Below are 14,243 nucleotides of genomic sequence, written 5' to 3' on the forward strand. Positions count from 1 at the left end.
CGATATGAGGAGACACGCTGATCTGATTCGCTTGCCCCAATACTGTTTGCTACCCGATGAGCATGTGCAGCCTGCTTTGGTGCGTGTTCTGACCCATTTTTCGATGTGTACCGCTGACATTTCCCTTAGCTATAAAGACAGCAACTACCTCAGAAGTGCCAAGGCGCCAGAAGGAGGGAGACAGCGGGGAGGGTTGAGGGAGACAATGATAAAGCTGCAGAGGCTAGGAAGGAGGGAGGAAGCGAGTTGCATGCAAGGAGGTGAGTCAACATATTTCCAACGAGTGTGGCGGCATAATGGTGGCAGACAAAAGAGAAATCAACAACAGTAGAGGCGCAGAATTTGGACAGATCCTCTTCTAAACGAAACAACAGACGCAATACAAAGCATTTGAAGGTAAAATGACTTTGAGTGGGCGAATCATTTCATCGTGGATGATTCAGCATCACATGGCCCGTGATAAAACAATGGCCATATTGCACACTGTGATGGGTCACCAAACTGCAACCCGGAGAGCAAAGTGCAAAAGAAGGAAGAGTGGACATATGGGAAATTTGGCGATGGCAAGTGTTGGCATTGGGCTGCAGGGACAGAGGGAATGTGGATTAAACACAATGACATCTGGGGTCAGGGCCAAGCACGGCCCAGCATTTTGGAGGTTGACTTATATTCAATTATATAACAAAATACAGGCGACACCAGGCTCATAAATTAGCCACAAGCCGGCGCAGGCAGATGACTGCCCCACCCGCCTCGAGTCCATCTGCTTCTTCCTTCCTGTCAAAAATGAGTTTTTTTGATTTTTTGTTTTTTTTTACTTTCAGTTGGCTTTCTTTAAAAATAGAAGTGTGGTTCAAACCCTGGCCCAAATCAAACGTGCTCTGAGATAGCTGTTGTTATGATTTGGTGGAGTCCGATCTTAGGAGAATTAAGTCAGATTTTGTAACGCTTTGTAATTAGATGTAATCTTTTTTTATTAAGGAATGTTGAGAAAATAATATGCCTTCATGCTGATCCCTTAACCACTTTGAAAAAAATGTGTCGTGTGGAGCAGAAGTCTTTTTTCATACTTTTATTAGGAGAAAAATGGAACAATCCTCCTCATTACTTGTGGCATATAAAGAATTGTATGCTGCCTCACACACATTAATAATGTTGCTCAATTAATGTTTAGACATAAAGCAAAGATAGGTCAACTACTGTACATTTTATTTTACTGCACTGAATGGCATCTTCCAAATGGAGTAATTGCTCCAATGTGCATAACTATCAGTAATTTGGAAAGTTTAATGTCACACCATTGATGCACGGCTGTGGAAGTAGGTTAGACTTTACAGTCTGACATCTCCAGTGAAGACGACCCAGACTGAAACTACATTATCTCGGTGTTTAATGAGCACGTCAGACCACACAGCAGGATTTGGCTGCGGGGCAACCAAGTTTATTGAAGCAGTGGGGAGGGGATGCCTGCCTAACTCGCCTTCTACGTTTGACAATTAAACATTACAGGACTGATGGAATGATTGAATAGGGAATGTCTGTTTTTTATTTATTTATCTATTCTTTTTTACATATGGAAACGAGTCATGTTCATTGTGTCAAAACACTAATTACCTTTAGATTAAATTAATGAAATGAACTAAAGTTAAATTTTCAAAATATTACTATAAATGTGTAAAATTACACATATTGATCACCTCAATGTTTTTTTTTTTGTTTGTTTGTTTTTTTAACAAATGGAAGAAAGTAGTGCCCAGTGAATTTAAGCACTAACTAATGCAGACTCACACAGATTTGGGATGTTCGATACCACCTTTTTTCAAACCACTACCAGTACGAGGACTCGACTCTTGAGTAGTTAGTTTTGCTCAAACTTTTATCTGAGTGGCGAATATCATTGTATATACTGTACATGTCTATTTTGAACATCCTGTTATATAAACAAATATTGTTTTTTGTCTATTAAATATGGTGGTGATAGGGAATTAAATGAATGGTACGGAATTTTCGACATACTTTTCACACATTGGTTTACTGAAAGTTACATTAACTCATTCACTGCCATTGACGTCTATAGACGTCAAAAATTCATTTGAACTATTTCTATTAGTTTCACATTTTTTTCCACTTTTGAAAAAATACAAAAAATGTATGTTGAGAACAGATGTAAAATTTGTGATTAATCGTGAGTTAACTATTGAAGTCATGCGATTAATTACAATTTAAAAAAAATATCGTCTGACGCCCCTAATTTTTTAATTTTTTGTCTGATTACTTAATTATTTAAACTCAAGATTAATCACAAATTTTATATCTGTTCAATATGTACAATACATTTTTTTCTAGGTTTTCATACTCTTAACAAAAGTGGGGAAAAAAAGTGAAACTAATAGAAATAGTTCAAATGAGCCATCAATGGCAGTGAATGAGTTAAAAGCAAGTAAAAGGGCAGGAATTACACACAGGACATTGTCAAATTGTTTCTAGGTTGAATAGGCACGTTATCTACTTTATGGAAAAGGGAAAAAAAGTTAATCTGACTACATCTTTTTGAACCAGGTTTTCAGGGCACAGTGATTGTGAGTGACAGAGCGCTTCAAGCCATTTAGCGAAATAAGCGCACACTCGACTGAAGACGAAGAACAGCCGGCAGCAACATGAACACAAACGAAGTGAGAAGAAGTTTCCTAGAACTTTCTTTGAGTCAGATGTTTGCTTTCGACTTCCATTAAGTTCCCAAATTTGTTTTCCCCTCGCTAAAAGCCTTAAAAGTCGAAGCTTGCCTGCCCTCATTCAGCTGTGTTGTCTTTTGGTGGCGAGATCTCAGCCTGCGGGATGCTTGAAGTGACCCACATGGAAGAAGAATGCAACGCCTGCTTGTTTGTGAAATGATTGTGGGCATTTTTTCACTGTATCGGCTGAATCTGCTCCGAATCCGACCCTGCTAACATCAGCTCGTTAGACTCTATTTTACAATCGACTGCCAAGATATGCTGCTCTCGTCCTGCTATTCGGCATTCAAATATCAATTTACAAACACACACTGACTCACACATAAACTTCTACAGTCTTTTTTTTTTTTTTAACATGCAAGTCCCAGTTTGTTTTTGTTTTTATAATTTTTTTGCCGAGAGATCTTGTCCTTGGATAGACATTATTGTGCGTGCGTGCGTGGGTGGGTGCATGTTTACACATTTGTGTGCAGCACCCTATTAATTCAGGATATGTGAATCTGCTTCGTAAGTAAACTATGGTGCGAAGCAAATGTTGCGTCCAAACATATCCAAACAAAACTCGATTATTTACGTGCAAAATTTGGCTCCACTGACCACTTACGCATAAACACATATCAGTTTTGAGGACACTTTGAAAATCAGGATCAGTTGCATTGAGTTTATTATTATAAACATTCATATATACACCATATAGAAGACACACACATATATATGTATATAATACATGCAGCATATATGCACAGTTGCACACACATTTGTCAGAACACGGTTTACAAATTAGTGCAAAATAAGATGTACTATGTATGCACTGTGTGACCGTGTGTAATTGGAGATATTCATCATATTGATGCACAGATTCATAAAAAAAATATTATTTTATATTCTTGCATGCATAAATCATAAATCCTTGTTTGTAACAAGTGCCCATTTGTTAAATGATGTGGGATGAACGATGAAGGCAACAAAGTTTGTATTGTGACTTATTAATGGTTGACAAACGAGTTTCTGATGTTTAATTACCAACACCATCTTTGTGGAGAGATGCATTGCTAAACATATTTATAGCTTTTAAAAGCCGTACGATTAAATGGGAAAATGTTGTTGTGGTTAGAAATACTAATAAATAGTGATTTTACATTGAATTGCTACAGAAAACGGAATGTGTTTATGAGTGTATACATACAATATACAATGCTCGTACAAAAACTGTAACATAACAATGAGCACATTTAGTGTACATTTTCCATCCATCCATTCTCCATACTGCTCATCCCAGCTGACTTTGGGTGAGAGGTGGGATACAACTAGAACTGGTCATCAGCCAATCCCAGAGCAGACATAAACAAACATTTGCCCTCACTTTCAATTGAATTTAAAGTTTCAATTTAGATGCTCCATCTTACCTGCCATGCATGTTTTTTTGGAATGTGGTATTAAACCAGAGGCCCAGGCGAAAACCCATGGGCACAGGGAGAACATGCAAAATCCACACAGGAATTCATGCAACCGAATTTGAACCCACAGCCTCAGAACTGTGTGTCGGCCCTGGTGCCACTCTCTAGTGTACATTTTGATCAAAAAAGTATTTGAAAGTACACAAATATCAATTGGAATATTAACAAAATCATGCATGCAATTTGAATATGTTAAAATGGCACTACGAAGCTTTACGTCATTAAAATTCGAATTAAATGAGACAAAAAGATTTCGTTTTACAAGCAGCAATGTATACAGGAATTATGAAGAGGACCGGTTACACTGAATAAGTTTGCGAAACAATGAACTAGTCAATGTTTTGGAACATCAACACAAACATCAAAATGACAAGCTTGCCTGCAACACTATTTAGTATAAACATTTCTTGTAATATTATGACTGTATTCCTCTAAGTTTTTCTAATTATATAAATAGATACACAGTTAAAAAAATTATGCAGTGTTGTGTCTATCCAAGTAAAAAAAAAAAGCCGATTCCGATTTTTGGGTGTGCGATTCGATTCAGAATTGATTTTCGATTAAAAAAATTATTCACAATGATTTGTTTGACAATGATTTTTGCTTCAATTTATAGATGTTCAAGGAATCGTAATGATCTACTTTAGCCAGACTCGCTAATGCTAAATAGTGCGCTACTCGCGGCACTTTTATCACTCAAAAGAACGGCTCCACGCTGCAAAAAAACAACTTTTATTGAAATAACTTGATCGAGACTTTTTCCTTCTACTCTCTAATGTGGCTACAACTTAACAGTGTATCAGACCGCGTGGAACCACACTGCCCCTAAGTGGCCAAAGCAAGTACAACATGAACAGCGCTCCTAATAAAGGCACACAAATAAAGGGAAGACAGTATAAAATAATTTAAAGAAAATCAATTTTGAGACATTTAAAATTTATTCTGAATCGTACTAAATTAGAATCGCGATTTTTGGCACACTCGTAATGATTATATTTTGTAGGTTTTCCAGGTCCATACTGTGCTCCCCCTTAAAGGAGCCCAGTTTGAGCCTTGTTTTTTTCCCCCCTTCCTCCTCCTCTTTTCCATCCAAGAAACTTGTGGCACTAATTGCCACGCTTCCCATTCCATCTCCCTTCATTGTTATTTTTCTTGTTTCTCGGACAGGTTGTGACTATAAAGATAAAGTCTTTGTGTGTTTTTACATATTTGGCCAATAAATCTGATTCTGATTTACTGTATTATAAAACATTACATGATATATTATACAATCTATGGATGATAAATTAAAGTGTTTGTGTACACACACACACATATATATATATATATATATATATATATATATATATAAATATATACACACATACACACACACATGGAGAGTTGGATTTATTGCAGGAGTGTTGTATTATTATATTTCATTTGGTTTATCTGGTTTTGCCTGATCGATCAGCCATTGAGTGTATGTCACAACAGGACAAATGTGTGCACACTGACATATAAAAAAAATAAAATAGGAGAAGCCTTGTTGGAGGCCAGCGGCAGGGAGAGTCACGCTCGACACACACATGGCGATAAATGAAAATGTCACGGCAAAGTGAAACATGGCTGTAAGGCTGCATTGTGTTGGTGGTGCGCACACATTTACCATGTCCGACTTTCATGATGACTTTCATGGCTCGGTTCTTGCAGACGCCTCCCTCGCGGTTCTCCAGGCCTTCCACTGTGCCGTTGGAGGTTGCTGATGGAGAGGAGGAGAAGCGTAAGGAAAGGGAAGAAGAAAGAGATACAAAGACACACTGCTTAATGAGCACGTCCATAACACACCGTGCTGATCAATATTAACGACAAGCACTGATTAGCTGTTCCAGCGATTAGCCATTCTCACCCTCAAACAGGTGTCAGCTCCTCTACCGTATCTCTCGTTAACACAATAAGTGAAGTCAAATGAATGGAACAACATTAGACAGTGGATGGGGAGGCGAAAGAGGAGGCCATGGTCCGACGCTTGTGCGTGTGTGTGTGGTGGTGGTGGTGGGGTGGAGGGGGAGATTGTCTATTTGTAGCCGTGAGACACACCAGCCAGAGCTCCGGCACCTCTAGCTTCCCCCTTCGGGGCCACATGAGCCAAGGGCGGCTGGTAGCGCAGAGAGCTAAACGCAACAATAATATTTGTCTGCGGACATGTGTGTCCAGTTGTGCAGATTGTGAGTGTCAGCTTCTCCGTTTGTTTTTCAAGAATGTGTTCTGGTCTGACATGAGCGAGGGGCTCAGGGTCGAGGGGTGTTTATTCAATGTCACGCTCACTTCACACACCGTGACACAATTGGCTGTCTATTTTAGGGCCTATGATAATGACCTGGGGAGACGGAGTGTAGCGCTGACCTTAACACTGAGCGGCTACGCGTAAGAGGCATGGTGTGTGTGTACGTGTACGTGTGTGTGCGTGTGTGCGTGTGTGTGTGTGTGTGTGTGTGTGTGTGTGTGTGTGTGTGTGTGTGTGTGTGTGTGTGTGTGTGTGTGTGTGTGTGTGTGTGTGTGTGTGTGGGGGTGTGTGTGTGTGTGTGTGGGGGTGTGTGTGTGTGTGTGTGTGTGTGTCTGATATGCCATGGAAGCTCTCCATCTGGAATTCCCCAAATTATCTCCATCTCCGCTTAGTCTGTTGTTTAGACATACTCCCTTCCCCTAAAATGTTTCTCTTCCTTTTCGGCCTTAACCTCTCGGGACCTTTTCTTCTTCCCTCATGTCCACTTCATTTATTCTTTTTTAATTTATTTAATTTCCTTCCCTCACTGACATCTCCCTGAGGGACTTCAGATGGCCGCGTTGTGAGGCGAGGGTGTTTAGTCAATGTTGCCATCCAGCAGTGCAGTTTGGCTCATTACAGTGCAGAATTTGGTAAAAAGTCAAAAAGTTGCCAAGTTAAGTCAAAAGTAAAGTACCTAAAGCGTTACAGAAAAGTCAGTCATTGTGTTTTTATGAGAAAAATAATGTAAATGTATTTATTTTTTGTTAAGAAAACTACACCACAAAAAAAAAATCATACAACAAAAAGTTTCATTCATTATCAAATCACAACTAAATTAAAACTTTTAAAAGATGCAGCTTAGGTTCTTTTTTTCTAGTTGCATCACATGTTTGTGTGGCCAACTGTTGCTTGACAGAGTTCCTGTCTGGACAGACAGCAGACAGGAACAGGAAATTAAAGAGAGACACACTAAGGAGATTACAACCTAAAAAATAACACTAAAAGGATTATCTGACAACTTTATTGATATAGGACAGACTCATTTCATAGTTGAATCACTGATCTGTATTAAATATAAGATGCAAAGAGGAACTCAATAAGAACAGCATCATCTACAGATTTAAATGCAGCGTCGCCACGGAATTTGCAAGACAGAACCCAAACTGTTGGATTTGCTCCATTGTTGTAACTTTTTTTTTCCCATGTCAATTGTCTATTAAATCATTCACTGCCATTGACGCCTATAGACGTCAAAAATTAATTTGAAATATTTCTATTAATTTTCCACTTTTTCCACTTTTGTTAATAAAGAGTATGAAAATCTAAAAAAAAAAATTTTGTTATTGTACATTTAGAACAGATATAAAATGTGTGATTAATCGTGAGTTAATTATTGAAGTCATGTGATTAATTACAATAGAATTTTTTAATCGCCTGCTGCGATTAAAAAAAAGAAGATCATTAAAAATTAGGGGCTCAGGCGACTAAATTTTTTAAATTGTAATTAATCGCATGACTTGAATAGTCAACTTGCGATTAATCACAAATTTTATATCTGTTCTAAATGTACAATAAAAAAATTCTAGGTTTTCACGCTCTTGTTAACAAAAGTGGCAAAAAAATGTTAAACTAAAATAAATAGTTCAAATGAATTTTTGACGTCTATAGCCGTCAATGGCAGTGAATGAGTTAATTAAATGTATTGGAGGATTACAGTGTCATGCTGGTATAACATCACACTACATACAGCTTTGTGGGAGCATGGCTACAAAAAAAGGCTCAAGCTATAAAAATGTTTTAGGTGGTCCCAATTCAAGCCATTGTGGGCAAAACGCGATGGTCGTTGGGCAAATATGACAAGCAGTATTTGGAATGAAAACCCAGCAAGATGTTTAACTTGTCAAATAGAGTAGTAAAACCTAACAGTACATAATATTAATACACAGTACAAACATTTATTGAGTGGCAGTATGTGTCCCCCCACCCCCCGCACTGACGCCGACTCTGGAGCCAGGCCTGGCAGTTGAGCTTTATATGAGTCTACCCTGGCCACAAACGTGCACCAAAGCGGCCTGGCGTCCATGATTCATTCGTAGTAGACAGAACGTGAGAAACATGAGGGACGGGAACGTACTGAGGGAACGTACTGGCTCCTGTGGTAGACTGCAGGCTGAACTTTGAGCATCCACGACTCGGCAGGGAGAAAACGCTCAAAACATCCGCTACGTTTCAGGCAAATGGGAATGCCTGGCTTAAACGTAGCCTAAGCTGCAGAAGGGGCTTTAGGCTGGGTCCATACACCGAGCTCCCACATGCATCGTGCATCGACAAGCAGTTCAACTTGTGCTGTTTAAAATCGGGTTCAAATGGGTCTCTGCTGCTCTCAAAAAAACTAATCTAGTTGATTCGTGCCTCGTCATTCTTAAGTATGATTAATGTTGACGTGTTGCCGCAATGAGTTTCAGCTTTGGAATCTGGCAAAGCGGAGGACAACTAAATAATAATACATTGCTGTAATATTGTGTTACATTAGCAGATCTTAGCTCAGGCTCTAAATTATGAAGTGAGCCACAACATTTAGTTATTAGTGTGGCCTGAGTATGTGGGAATTTGTGCAAATGAATGCAATATGGCCACGTCACCAGCAAATCCTCTCTTGTAGGCAGCAGGGAGGCAACAGAGAATCAACAAGATAGAATGGATTGTCAAAATAAGATATACAAATAAATACATGGAATAAAATGCCAACGTGAACACTAAGTGTTTATGACTTAGAAAAGTAACTAACTCGAATTTACTAATCCAACCTGCATGCTGCTGAAACAAACAAAAACTGCATTTATGGTAAAAAGTGATTCAAGGTATCTGTTTATATCCTTTCCGGGGCCGAAAATGTACAGGTATATTTCCTAGTTGTAAAAAAAAAAAAAGGAAAAAAAGTCAAGGTTACTACCCCAGTCATTGCTCCCTTAAAGTGTTTTTTTTTTTTTTGCATGTGGAATTTTTATGATTAGTTTCAAGGTCGCGCCAAGAGCATGTCAGGACAACTGTTAAAGACAGTGGAGTCTCTACACCGACTTAATGTCTTAGACATTCCGCAGCCTGTAACCTTAGTCATGCATTTTCCAACCAATTTTGCATCTTTAGATTTTTTACATTTCCGGAGCCAAGTTAACCAAAAAATTAGCTCTTTGAAGAGTGAGCTCAAAGGCACTTGAATAATCACACGAGTTGAGCGTCATGCTCTGAATTTTTATATCCACTCAGGGAGAGCAAATCTTCCCAGTGTTAACTTGCGTCTGTCATCTAAATTAACTCTTCCTTCAGGCTGGCTGAACAGGTTCCAGCATTACTGATGTGGCATGATGATAGCTTTGCCCTTTGAGGCGTCTGTTTGGGCCAACAGCTGGAGGCAGGCCGGATTTATGATGAGATGATGATCACTTTATATGTTGTTTGTGTTCGGGCCATTTCAAACGTCAAATAATTCCAGGCTTTAGTCGTGCCGGCGGAAATAATAATCTGATTAACTGTGTCCAAATTTAACCACGTTTCCTTGTGTGTTATTCCATGTGAAGCCCCCTTTTGAGTATTATTCAAGATGGGAGCAGGCGACAAAAACAACTGTTGAGCACATAAACGTGCATGCTCGCACTTCACGCACAAAAAACAGCTCACTCACTATTTAATGCTGTGTTTGTCATTACAGCTTGTCAGATATCAGCATATTTACATCGATCATGTCAAGAGTTCACCCCGGAAAAGATGATTGCCAGCCACCGCTCTCAAACACCCCAACCCGACTACACAACAAGGACACGCTGTCAGCTTTTTCATTTAATCTGAAAGCCTCTCAGTCACTCCATCTCACTCCATTTTTTCCTCTCGTCTAACCCTCTGCCGCTCTTTCATTTCATCCGTGCACAGTAATGTTAATCCAAATCGGGATTTCCAGATATTAACAGTTTGTCGGTCGTGTCGTGTTTTGGAAAGAGGAAAGTGGGGAATTGGGTCTTCCTGAATCTCCACTGAGATAAAAACACAGGGGGATGAAGAGAAGAACAAAGAAAGTCCCAGCCTTCTGCTAGTGATTCAATAGCGGGTAAAAAAGGATTAGTAGTGAAAGAAGTGGTCATCGCATGGAGAGAAATGTTGATGTTTAAAATAAAGCAGTCAGTTCCAAAGCTGTTTATGCAAGTATGATTTAAGGCCTTCTTTGTGGGTGTGGATGGCTGGCCGCAGAGTGACTGGTGGGAGAACAAAAGATCTACAGCTGCTGAAGTCATAAGAGAAACCAGGTGCCAAATGTCGATGATGGGAAATATCTGAAGTCACATGTCGGAGCCAAGAGACGGCCTAACGGGGGGAAACGCTGGCTTTGAACAAAGCTTTCTGTTCCAATGCTACACATACACGCATTGCTTTTGTGTCGACATGCTAATAAAGTAGAGCGGAACTTCTACAGTCCAACGCCCCTGAGGTCGTACATTTGGAATGTGTCAGCATATCGAGCGAGACCTCAGATCAGCGAGTATCAAAGGATTACCTTTGCGCCTATTTTATGTTTGATTAATTTTTGTGCTTTTGCATATTCCTTAAAAAGGATCTCATATCGGGGTTGAGAACAAGAAAAGTATACACCAGAAGTTATGTGTAACTTTTGAAGGCCAGACCACGCAGTGTTTTCTGGGAATGGGAATTTTTTTTTTAAATACAGACAAACCATTTGGGCCAGCATGTCAACCTTGCTAGCGTTCAAGTTTTTTTTAGTCATATATATTAAAACTGTATGACTATAACCTGACAGAATCTGATTTATTGGCCAAGTATGTAGAAACCACACAAGGAATGTGTCTTCACAATCACAATCAGTCCAAGAAATATGAAAAATAACAATGACCAAGTAAGACAAAATGGGGAGTCTGGCGGTTCGCTAATTAGCGCCCCAAGTTTCTTAGAAAGAAAAAGAGGGAAATGAGGAGAAGAAAAACAACAGTAGAATGTTATTAAAATGATCTTTTGAAAAGTCATCCTTCCCTGGCCCTAATTTAATTGTAATTATTATTTTTGTTACAAAACTAGCCACTCAAAGATGTGATGAGGAATGTTGTCAATCATTTGCTCAAGCGAACCTCCGCTTACAGGGCCTCACGGGGACACATGCAGACTCTCGCCAAGGAGGCGTTTACAGTTTTTTGGCCGGATTATTTGACTCTGGTTAGCAACAAAAGTTATAAAAAGAAGGAAATGGACAGCTCTGTACTTCTAATTAAAGGTAAATACAGAGTGGTAGTGTCCAAGACATTTTCATCCGATCATCGAGTAATTTGATCAGCTAGCTCTCTTATATTTTGAATTGATTGTACATTCCCAAAAATCAAAGCAGTAACATTTCATTTTTGGCAATGCTGCCTCATGAATAAGTCATGCGAGCAATGTAGCTGCGGGTGCTTCTTTGGGCACCTTTGAGACCTGAGGGGGTGAGGGTGGGGGCGGGGAGTGAAGTGAGGTTACATTCAAATCTTGCTAACAGTTTGAAAACTGCATTCTAGCTATAAAGGAGAAGTCACCCCTAACCCCATCAACATTTTTTTTTATAATAAATTGACAATAACATGTTCGATGCAGCCCCATTAGTGTAAATAGTCTGGTTAATATTGCGTTAGTGGGATATGAGTAGCAGCAAAATCCAGCTGTTTTTAATCCATCTCAGGGGGCGGCCATTTTGCCACTTGGTGTCAAATGAAGAGGGAAGTGAAACCATTTTTTTTTCTTGACAATAACTCCACTAGTCTAGATATGGTATTCTGGATAATATTGCAAACAAAATCCAGCCGTTTTTATCCATCTTAGGGGGCGGCCATTTTGCCACTTGCTGTCGACTGAAGATGACATCAATGTTGCTCAGGTCTCAGGTAACAACCAAGCAGCACAGCTTCAGAAAACAGGTGAGCTCTGATTGGTTGTTGCCTGAGCCCTGAGCAACTGTGATGTTATCTTCAGTCGACAGCAAGTGGCAAAATGGCCGCCCCATGAGATGGATAAAAACGGCTGGATTTTGCTTCGTAACTCATATTCCACCAATGTAATATTAATCAGAATGTAATGTTTAGACTAGTAAAGTCACATTTAAAGTAACATGTTTTTGTTAAGAAAGGTTTAAGGTCGTCTTCCACTAAAGGTTCCACTCTATTGTGCAAAAGTCACCACAAGCTTATGACCTTTTTCACAGCAGCCATTTTGACATTAGAATGAAACAGCAGGAAAACTTTGCATTAAAATGCTAACAATGTTGTTAATTTGAGTTCGCTGAAAGGTTTCCTAAAACTTTTAATTGTAAGGCAATTAAGTTGTTGAATTGTGTTTAAGTTTGTAATTTTAGCTTTTCCGTGACCAAAACAGCAAATCGAATGATGGCTTGTGGCACAGTAGTGTAAGTGAATCTCAGTTGCATGTACACAAATGCACAGTTTTCACCTCGATATTTCGGGTGGGGTGACCGCTCCCTGAGGTACTCCAAGCAGAAGAATGAGCGCCGTATGAGAGATGCTGCGCCAGCCGACCCAAATGACACCAGCTAAGGCCAGAGTGCGATGCACTGCTCTATATTTATTCTCAGGTCTGCTAAATGAGGTCACTCAGGTGGTCCTGCTGAATACATTCCCTATCTCCATCATGAATCATCTGCTGCTTATTATTCCTGTCCAGCCCAAGGGGCTCGCTTCCATACAGCGCAGTCGGCTGTGTCTGTGTGGGTACTTGTGTGTGGTGTGTACATCCACTCTTGTGAGCCTGCGTGTGCAGCATCTGCCCAAAGCAGAGAATGAGAGGATAGAGACAGCCCATGTGACAGACATAGAACAGGTTGTTTAATGAGAAAGTGGATGAGAGGTGACATTCATTGGCTACCTTTCACACAGTGCACCCCCTTTTCCCTCCCATCACTACCACTACTGCTCTGCACGGCATTCAGACTTGTGCTTCGACGAACCGAGCAGGCACCTCATAGTCACAGCAACCGCCCGCTATAATGTCGATATTTGCGAGCGGGATAGGAAATGCACAATCTGATCACCCGCACTTAGCATAAAAGCAAAGCATAGGCCATTTCAGGCAAAGCAGGCGGCACTCACGAGTGTGGGTTGTGCATTAAAACGCGGCATCACAACAGAAAATGGCCACTTCTCATATCTGCAATATTTCCATCTCATTTTTATTTACGCTCACAAAGCAAAAGAGGAGCGATGGAGGAGGGAAAAAGAGGCTATTTGCACAAATATTTCACTCATGAATGAGCACAGAGAGGGTTAGATTAGGTTTATGGGCATGATTCCAGAGATAACCCTCCCCTCTGCAGCCATGACATGCATACAAGCATGTACACACACACACACACACGCTCACACATACACACATGACATGACATGTTAAGAGTGGAATAGGCAGACTGGAATAATATGAAGGATATGGATGTTTGCACTTTGAACCTTTTCTAATCCCGAGTATTAGGGCAGGGCCAAAGCCTGATTACGCCTGAACGAAATGGATCTAAATAGATGTCCCAGCCTATCAGGCCTTCATTTCTTTGTCCTAGAAATAGAAATGGAAATATGCAATCAACCTACAGCCTCTTGCTCGTCGTCTCTTCTACCACAGCCTTCCAGACAGGAAAGGAAAATATATTCGACTTTTCATATCAGCTCAGATGAATTAGGAATGCGCAGCCGGACCTGTGGTTCATTATCGTGTTTCTTTTCTATAATGAATCCTGGCAGTGTCTAGAGGGGGAAAAAAAAATCATACTCA

The 14,243-nt window shown here is 39.9% G+C and overlaps 1 protein-coding gene across 1 annotated transcript in view; it reads right to left on the reverse strand.

The window, feature by feature from the left end:
* efnb1 (ephrin-B1) overlaps window positions 1–14,243 on the reverse strand; it is an 82,862-nt gene that overhangs the window by 12,587 nt on the left and 56,032 nt on the right. Inside the window, exon 3 of the mRNA XM_086084865.1 lies at window positions 5,838–5,930. Coding sequence (XP_085940991.1) covers window positions 5,838–5,930 — 93 coding nt within the window. The remainder of the gene's footprint in view (window positions 1–5,837; window positions 5,931–14,243) is intronic.

This window comes from Leptonotus elevatus, chromosome 9 (genome assembly GCF_054856555.1).
Source record: "Leptonotus elevatus isolate MCC_2025b chromosome 9, RoL_Lele_1.0, whole genome shotgun sequence".
Taxonomy (NCBI): Eukaryota; Metazoa; Chordata; class Actinopteri; order Syngnathiformes; family Syngnathidae; genus Leptonotus; species Leptonotus elevatus.